A 9,381-nucleotide genomic window follows, 5' to 3' on the forward strand; every position below is an offset into this window, starting at 1 on the left:
GAGATTTAGATCTAGATATAATTTAGATATGATTCAATCTTCATATTTTGGCAAGAATGTCTCAGAGATAGTGTCGCATTAGTCCCTCAGGAAACACATACTGTATAGATGTCCTTCTTTTTGTAGTGGGAACAGATATTGGTGCTCTTTGCTTAGAGCACTTGGGTCATTTGAAGCTAAAATGGAGATGTTTTAATTCTATCTATCCTTCATTTATTGATGGAATTATTTTCTGATGAGAAATTTCTCTCATTGACTATTTGGTAACCAATGTTACAGTTCATATGCCAAACACAAGATAATTGTTTCATTATTTACCTTCTGCTTACCTAATTTCAAAATAATGAATTTCCTAGCATGTAATAATGGTGACCATGAGATCTTTGTTCCTTTCCACTGTGGATCACTATGGACTCAATATAAAGCATCCAACACAGTGTTCTTAAGCCTGTGTTCACTAGCCCCTTGGTATTTTCCTGTTATTCTCCTTTCAACCATCTGACATTACTATTCCTTAAATCAGGATGAAACAAAACTCTGCTTGTGCTCCAGGCTGCCCAGTGATGGTAGAAGTATGTTGGAGTAAGAGGGAAATCTCAAAACCTGGACTATTAAATTTCTAGTCTAACCTTCTTTTGTTTAACTGGAATTCTTAATAAAATAATTTTACTACTCCTAAGACAGCCACCTCTCCCACACCCCAAAAGTCTATTCTAAATCTTCCCCCATTCCTTATTTTTTTTAAATTGCAACCTTCCCTCACAATCTCCACAGGGTCTTTTCCTACTTCGGGAAGAAAACATAAGTCCTCATAAAAGAAATTCACTGGTCCGGACTGTGTAGTTCAGCCGTTGAGCATTGACCTATGACCCAAGATCGAGGTTCGATTCCTGGTCAGGGCACATGCCTGTGTTGTGGGCTCAATCTCCAGTAAGAAGTGTGCAAGAAGCAGCCGATCAATGACTCTCTTTCATCATTGATGTTTCTATCCCTCTCCTTCTCTTTTCCTCTCTCTGAAATCAATAAAAATATTTTTTTTAAAAAGAAATTCACTGAATTATCCTTTCTCTCTTAAATTCACCCATATTTCCATTCCCTCCAGATAATCTAATACTTTACCTTCTTCTCCGATTTGTGATTTTAACCCACCAAATCTCCATATTCTTTTCTTCCTATGTAATAGATTCTATAAGCCAGTATGGATTAGAATCATACTCTCTGTGTTTGAACACCAAGTCTACTACTTACTAGCTATGTGACCTTAGATAATTCACTCAGCCTTACTAAACATCCATTTCTTATCTGTAAAACAGAGTGATAAGATTATTTTCTTCACAGAATGGAATGGAAAATAAAATGAGAGAATTCACAAAAGATAATTAAAATATAACTTGAGCCTAGGAAACACTCAACAAAAGTGGACTATTATCAAATAGATGTAGTTCAACTATGACATACTGATAGAGAATATGGAGAATTTATTTTAAAAAATATGTTTTCTCTATTCATATTGGTGGTGGTCATACTGAGACTACTATATGTGTAGGTAAGATAAATCAAATGAATAATTGTTCTATCTTCTAATGTCATCATGCCCTGTTATCATTGAGAACTAGTATTCCTGGTTTGGCAGAAATGTGTACAATTGGTCTGGTACATTTTGTTGTACCAGATAATAAACCATGGAAGACTACTAGCATAGTCTCAAAACCATTTAGAACCCAACTTGAAGAGGCTTCCACTGGCCAATGATGGACTATCTTAACATCAATACGTATAGTAAGGGAAATTGTTTAAAACACACCAAATATATGTAAATCCAATAATCCATAATTACTCTTTTGAAATATCCTTATTTTTCATCTGTGAAGGATTGTAGGCAACCTAATCATTATTTTTGAAAACTCTCAAATAAAGAGAAATAATTAAGCATTTTCTTTACAATTGGAACCTCAAAGTAACAAAATTGTTGATGAAGGGAAATTGTTTTAAAGCAGTATTCCAGCTAATAAAGAAAGGAAGAATGACAGAAGTACAGTATCACATTTCACAACCTCTAATGATATGTTATTACATAATTATCGTTAATTGCTGCTAACTGTAAAAGGAGTCACAACTAGACCTTATGTGCCTCTTTATGGAAGTATTCAAAAACTTCCTTGAAGTATTCTTGCTAAAAATTGCACATTTATCTATTCAAGCTCATAGATACAATTATTGATTCACAGGAAATACAAAGCAAAAAGGAATATTCAAATCTATACCATAGGGATACAAGCAGCAAAGTCAAGAGTGTAAAAATTCTACAAGTCACACAACCCACTTTCTTCAATGAATAAAAGACATGAAAAAAGTGAACCTGTAGATTATGAGAGTTAAAAGGAGTATCAAAAAAGCTAGGTAAAATTGAACTATAGTGTTTGAGCATACTTTTGTGTGCTAAAACTATACACAAAATCATGGAGGTGATTACCATAAATGTCAGGATAGTGGTTAACAATTAAGGGTGGAAGGAGTGGGTTGTCATTCAGTGGGGTACAGGGAGGCCTTCTGAGTTGGCTGGCAACTTTCTAATTATTGATGTGGGTGGTGGTTACAAGCATGTTTCCCTTCTAAGTCAATAAGCTATACTTTTGTTTTATGTGATTTTCTATATTTGTGCTATATTTTACAATAAAAATTTTAAGGAGAAAAATTATTAAATACTGGCCAGATAAACTGGAGACAATCACTCCATTACATAAACCAAGAGCTTTGTCCAAGGTTAGTCTCTGTGGACACAGCCTGGGCAGTGTATCTCTCTCTTGTGTGGACCTGCCTTCCCCTGAGCCTCAAGAATGATGGCTTATGAAAACATCCATTCACTATTTCTCATTTTTCCTTTAAGGTACTAAAAGTGAACCATCCTCTGTTCTTTAACTTAGCATATTACTAAGTAGTAGTCATGCTAATATTCTCATGATCAATGCAATTGACACAGATAAAAGAAACATCCCAGGTCTTTCCTGCTTCCTTGCTATTACTAACCTTATGTGAACATGACTGCCTAAACCTTGACAAGTTCTCCCAGAGACATTTTATTAAGTCTATCTTAAGTTCACAGCATGCCCAAGAAAGGCTCCAGCACATTTGTGGGTATTGTCCAAGGGTTTCCACACATTCAACCTCTCATTTTCCCACATTCAGTGTGAATAGATACACACATTCTCTTTATGTGACAGCAAATAATTAAGCCATTACCTGAGGCAAAAAGAATGAAGGGGGTTGGTTGATAACTAATAGCTTGAGAACAGCACAGAGCTAGTAAAAGGGTGGTAGCTCCAGAATGAAACCATCAAGGATCCAAGTATGTTAGACACAGGATTTTTGTGCACCATTAAAATCTGGAGAACACAATTCTTAAGTTATAAATCAGTTACTAATTTTTTTAATATTTTGACTTGCTGTTGGATTTATTTAATATCCAACTCTGTGGCTTCATCTTATACTAGCACATTGTATTTTCCCAGTACCTTTTTTCTATTTCAGTCTGACCTAAATTAATTTACAAAGTAGGTCTTCTAGGCTTTGGCTCAAGTGTTACAATCTCTTTCTGAGTGAGATTCTATTGGCTAGGGTCTTATGGATTTTGTCGATTTCGGACGTCTCAGTTGGTTTAATTAGGCTGATACCCACAGCCCCATGATGTTGTCACTAATTGATGACACTGATGCTTTCTTAAAGCAAACCCATTACCAGCAATGAGTAGGGTTCCAGGCCCCCAGAATGAAGCAGGAAAGTCTGTGCACCTAGGGTGTACTGTGGGGAGGTGCTGGTGATTGGGGCAGGTACACCCAGATTCTGCTTTTTCATAAGAATAAAGTAATCTGAGTCTAGTGCTTGAGTATGTGATGCACCACACAGTATATATAGCAGGGCAGTCATTGTCCAGGCACCTGCACATGCTGTAGGTTGGGCAGCTCCACTGGGAAAAGGTTCTTCCATGCAGACAGGCAGACTGTTAAACATGAAAAGACGTTGTAAGCCCGCCCTTACACCATTGAAGCCATCAGATAAACTTACAGGCTTATGGGAGCCAAATGAAAAAGGCAAAACAAAAAATCTTCTGGGTTTCAAATGAATGAATGATTTAAAGCTGCATTTCCTAGATTCAGCTACACCTTCATGTATTTTATGAGCGCTTCCCTAGTCACTAATTTCTTCCTTTGGTTGTTAGGTTTCTAGGTAGTTAACCCACATATTGCCTCCGTTTGTTCAATAGGAATTTTTATTTTTACTTGAATCTTTGAGTAGAATTTTAAATCAAATGTGCCTGTCTAGGTTTAACCATTAAATCGTGGTCAAATTGCTCTCCCAGATGGTGTGAACAAACTAACTACAAATTTTCATTCTAAAAATTATACTTTTGGACTTGGCCCATGACAGAACTAAGGAGGCCAGGCGTACGGATTGCAGCGAGGGGTCAATCCGTGCCCGGCGCTGGGTCGGCGGTGGCGGTGGAGGAGTCGGAAGTGGTTGGGGTTTGGGGGAGGAGATCCGCTCACACAGGAGGAGAGGCTTGAGCCGCCATATCTGCTGCCGCCGCCGCAGCTGCGAATGCAGCGTCGGTACTTCGCTGCCCCCGCGCTGCCGCTAAGGTGCGTGTCGCTACCCGTTGGCCCTGCGCTCTCTCTGCCTTCCCCCTGTCTGCGTAGCCCGCTCTTTCTGTCCTGCTGACTCCGCTCCCTCCCCGCCACTCATCAGGTCCTCAGATGATGGATACGGGTAGCAGCAGCAGCAGCAGCGACTCGGCGCCCGACTGCTGGGACCAGGTGGACATGGAAGCCGTAGGTTCGGCCCCTAGCAGGGACCCAGCCCCTGCGGCGGCGGTGGCCGAGGCCCAGCGTGAGCTCCTCAGCTCGGCCTTCAGCCGTCAGCTCAACGTCAACGCCAAACCCTTCGTGCCTAACGTCCACGCCGCTGAGTTCGTGCCGTCCTTCCTGCGGGGCCCGGCCCAGGCGCAGACCCCACCGGCAGACGCCACCAGCATCGAGGAAACCTGCACCGGCTCGGGCAACCCTCAAGGTAAAAGGCTGGGACTGGGTGCACCTGTGGAACATTCCAAAGAGGAACAGATAGTGGTGTGTGAAGGTTCCAATTCAGCCGTTACCATGGAACTTTCAGAACCTGTTGTAGAAAATGGAGAGGTGGACATGGTACTAGAGGAGTCATGGGAGCACAATAAAGAAGTAAGTGAAGCCGAGCCAGGGGGTTGTTCATTGGGAGATTCCGGGCCCCCAGAAGAAAGTGGTCAGGAAATGATGGAGAAAGAGGAAATGAGAAAATCTAAATTTGCAGTCCTACCCTCAGGTGCTTCTAAAAAAGAACATGTAAATGTTGTATTCATTGGGCATGTAGATGCTGGCAAGTCAACCATTGGAGGACAGATAATGTTTTTGACAGGAATGGTTGACAAAAGAACACTTGAGAAATATGAAAGAGAAGCTAAAGAAAAAAACAGAGAAACTTGGTATTTGTCCTGGGCCTTAGATACAAATCAAGAAGAACGAGACAAGGGTAAAACAGTAGAAGTGGGTCGTGCCTATTTTGAAACAGAAAAGAAACATTTTACAATTCTAGATGCCCCTGGCCACAAGAGTTTTGTCCCAAATATGATTGGTGGTGCTTCTCAAGCTGATTTGGCTGTATTGGTCATTTCTGCCAGGAAAGGAGAGTTTGAAACTGGCTTTGAAAAAGGTGGACAGACAAGAGAACATGCTATGTTGGCAAAAACAGCAGGTGTAAAACATTTAATAGTGCTTATTAATAAGATGGATGATCCCACAGTAAATTGGAGCAGCGAGAGATATGAAGAATGCAAAGAAAAACTGGTTCCCTTTTTGAAAAAAGTCGGCTTCAGCCCCAAAAAGGACATTCACTTTATGCCCTGCTCAGGGCTAACTGGGGCAAATATTAAAGAGCAATCAGATTTCTGCCCCTGGTACACTGGATTACCATTTATTCCATATTTGGATAACATGCCAAACTTCAACAGATCAATTGATGGACCTATTAGACTGCCAATTGTGGATAAGTACAAGGATATGGGCACTGTGGTCCTGGGAAAGCTGGAATCAGGATCCATTTTTAAAGGCCAGCAGCTTGTGATGATGCCAAACAAGCACAATGTGGAAGTTCTTGGAATACTTTCTGATGATGCTGAAACTGATTATGTAGCCCCGGGTGAAAACCTTAAAATCAGACTGAAGGGAATTGAAGAAGAAGAGATTCTTCCAGGATTCATACTTTGTGACCCTAATAATCTTTGCCATTCTGGACGCACATTTGATGTTCAGATAGTGATTATTGAGCACAAGTCCATCATCTGCCCAGGTTATAATGCGGTGCTGCACATTCATACTTGTATTGAGGAAGTTGAGATAACAGCCTTAATCTCCTTGGTAGATAAAAAATCTGGAGAAAAAAGTAAGACTCGGCCCCGCTTCGTGAAACAAGATCAAGTGTGCATTGCCCGTTTAAGGACAGCAGGAACTATATGCCTTGAGACATTCAAAGATTTTCCTCAGATGGGTCGCTTTACTTTAAGAGATGAGGGTAAGACCATTGCAATTGGAAAAGTTCTGAAACTAGTCCCAGAGAAGGACTGAGCAGTTTTCTTGCTATCCCTGCACACTGCATAATACTGTGAGAATTGACTACAAAAGTTCACCACCTTCTCTTATTTACTGGCCATTGACAGACTTTACTCCATATTTTGCAAAGAAAAATTTCACAGCAAAAATTCGTGTTTTGTCAGCTTTCTCATGTTGAGATCTCAGTTATGTTTCACTGATGAACTTACCCACAAGTTTCCTCTTCCTATATCATTTTGCTTCCTTGGACAGAATCAGTAATAGCTTTGTAAGTGATGTGGATGTAATTGTGTATAACAATGAAAAATTAATATATTTTTTAATTTTTCATTTTTCCTTAGGATATTTAGACAACCCTTGTTCACGCAGACCAGTCAGAGTATGTCAGTGTGTGTGTATATGTTAAAAAGACAAGTAACATGTGAATAAAATACTCCATTTGAAACTCTTATTGGTATTTGAAATGCTTTTGAATACTTTTTAAATTTGTATATAATACCTTGCAATTAGCTTTTTTTACTTTCTGAAGTAACTGACTATATTTTATTGAGCTTTTTAAAACTGTCCTCCACTCACTATTTTAGATCAGGCATTTATAAACAATGCACAGGTTTGTATAAAGGGGAAAATTTTAATTTTGAAAAAAATTTATTTTAGGGGTCTTCCCAGTGAATTTTGTTTTCTGTGTCCAAGTCCAGTCAAGAAAGGAGCTCTTCTGCTTCTCCACTCGTGATTTGAAAAAGAAAGGCTCAGGCCATCTCTCAGCTTCCCTAATGTTGAGCATGGCCAAATTACAAATTTACCTTGGGATTCAGACCATATGTCAACTAGACGCTTACCTGCACTCCATCATCTTAACACACCCCTTGGTTTTGTTCCCCATGTCACTTGGGATGTGGGACACAACACAATAAAGGAACATGACTACCAAGAAAATTAATGCTTTCAATAGGGCTACAAGTAACTTACTGAAAAGTAAGGGTTAGTGAGGGTCCTGGGCTGGGACAATGAGGATACCATTCCACCCTTCTTCAGTGCTTGGGATTAGTAGCAAAGGTGGAAGGCCATTTTTATAATCAGATCATGTCTTACTTTTGGAGTCAGAGATACTGGACTTATCTCTGAACAGCAGATAAAACACCAACTGTTGATCCTGAGGTGGCTACTTTTATTGCCAGGAGAGTGGCCTTATAACCTTCTTAACTATCAACAGCTGCAAGAACTTTCTGTCTTGGTAAGTGGGTAGTGGTCCAATGAAAACACCTGCCCAGTGATGGGCAGAGCCAATTTCTCACACTCATAGGCTGGTTGAATAGGGATGGAGACTCACCAGAACACCCTGGGCCCATGCTTAGGCAAAGGTAGTTTCCCTTTCTCCATAGTCCTTTTGTGTACCCATGCAACTCCAGGATGTCTAACTTGTCAGAGACAGCCTCTGGTCTTGTCAAAGCATCAGTAGCATGGTTCTGTGACTCATCCAACATAGATATGCAGGGCACCCACATGGGAAATGAGGATTTTTATTTGGTTGTATGTCAGCTACCCTAGTCCACAGGGATGTGCCTTATTTTCTTGGATCCAGTCCTTTAATAAGTAGAATGTCAATGGTGAGAGTTTCATCTTTGTTTTAGAGTTCCTTCTCTTGCCTCTGTGCTCTGAACTTGGTACACAATACAAGCCAATCCAGTGTTTGCTAAAAGTTTTGCCTGACAACCACTTTTTAAAAAATGCATTTCTGATGCTGCATCAATCTCATTGTTTTGCAATTTTAGTAATTTACCAATAGGATTATTGTGGACATTTTCCACTAATAGGCCAAAGCCACAAGGCAGGACAAAATGCTTTTTCTCCATCCAATTTGGATAATTTCCCATCAAAAATTGGCTCTGAAATGTCTTTCTCATTAGCCAGTTGTATAGCAATTTCTTCACCAGGGGCCCTAAACTGTATTAAGAAAAACTTTCAGAGAGCAGGACATAAATCTTTATAAGTAGATTTTGGAAACCAGTTCTCTTCAGTGAGAAGCAAATCATCCAGTGGGTGGAGACACCAGACTCTGGCTCTGTAGGAAAGTAGATATAAACTCAAAGTAACATTTCTTTCTAACTTTTTGAGTACCTACCTTTATAGTTCTTAATGTCTGGTAGTGGTCTCTAAATACTGCAAATTGGGGCCATTCACAAACACAACTAGTTTCCCAAGGGCATACAAAGTAGTGTCCCATCACAGGTCCCCTGTTGCCTCCAATTCAGACCAATTTAATTGAACTGTCCTCAGATATTTATCTCCAATTCCTGGCAACCAAGATAATGTAGAATCTCCCCAAGTCTGGCTACATGCTGTAAATACATTATGAACTTAATACTTCAGACTTTCTCAATACCTATTTTGTGTTTACCTATTGGCTCTTGGCAACTTTTCTCCGAAGTTTCTTTTATTTCTCTGGTCATTGAGGAGATTTAGGAAAAGGGGCCAACTTATTCTGTACTTCAGCAGAGACCCAAGAAGGAAAGGGAAAAGTTTGGGCTGGTAGAAGCTAGCAGAGGTCCACATTTCTCTGAGGATCTTTCTCTGGTACCCAGGACAAATTGCCAGTGCTTTTAGTATCTACTACAGTTACTGTTCCTGTCTTCAAAAGACAAATCCTTTCTCAAAATACACCCTCTTTTCACAATATCATAATTTTGGCTTACTAAAATGCAAGAACTTTCTCTTTTAAAAGTTTACTTCTAAACATTTTGTAGTACAG

At 39.8% G+C, this 9,381-nt stretch overlaps 1 protein-coding gene across 1 annotated transcript; it reads left to right on the forward strand.

The window, feature by feature from the left end:
- Positions 1–4,541: 4,541 nt before the first annotated feature.
- Positions 4,542–7,050, forward strand: GSPT2 (G1 to S phase transition 2). The gene is made up of 2 exons (XM_081125110.1): positions 4,542–4,637; positions 4,744–7,050. The coding sequence occupies exon 2, from the start codon at positions 4,752–4,754 to the stop codon at positions 6,645–6,647; it is 1,896 nt and encodes a 631-aa protein (XP_080981236.1). The 5' UTR covers positions 4,542–4,637; positions 4,744–4,751; the 3' UTR covers positions 6,648–7,050.
- Positions 7,051–9,381: the final 2,331 nt, after the last annotated feature.

The sequence above is a fragment of the Miniopterus schreibersii genome, assembly GCF_964146895.1.
Source record: "Miniopterus schreibersii genome assembly, chromosome: X".
Lineage (NCBI taxonomy): Eukaryota > Metazoa > Chordata > Mammalia > Chiroptera > Miniopteridae > Miniopterus > Miniopterus schreibersii.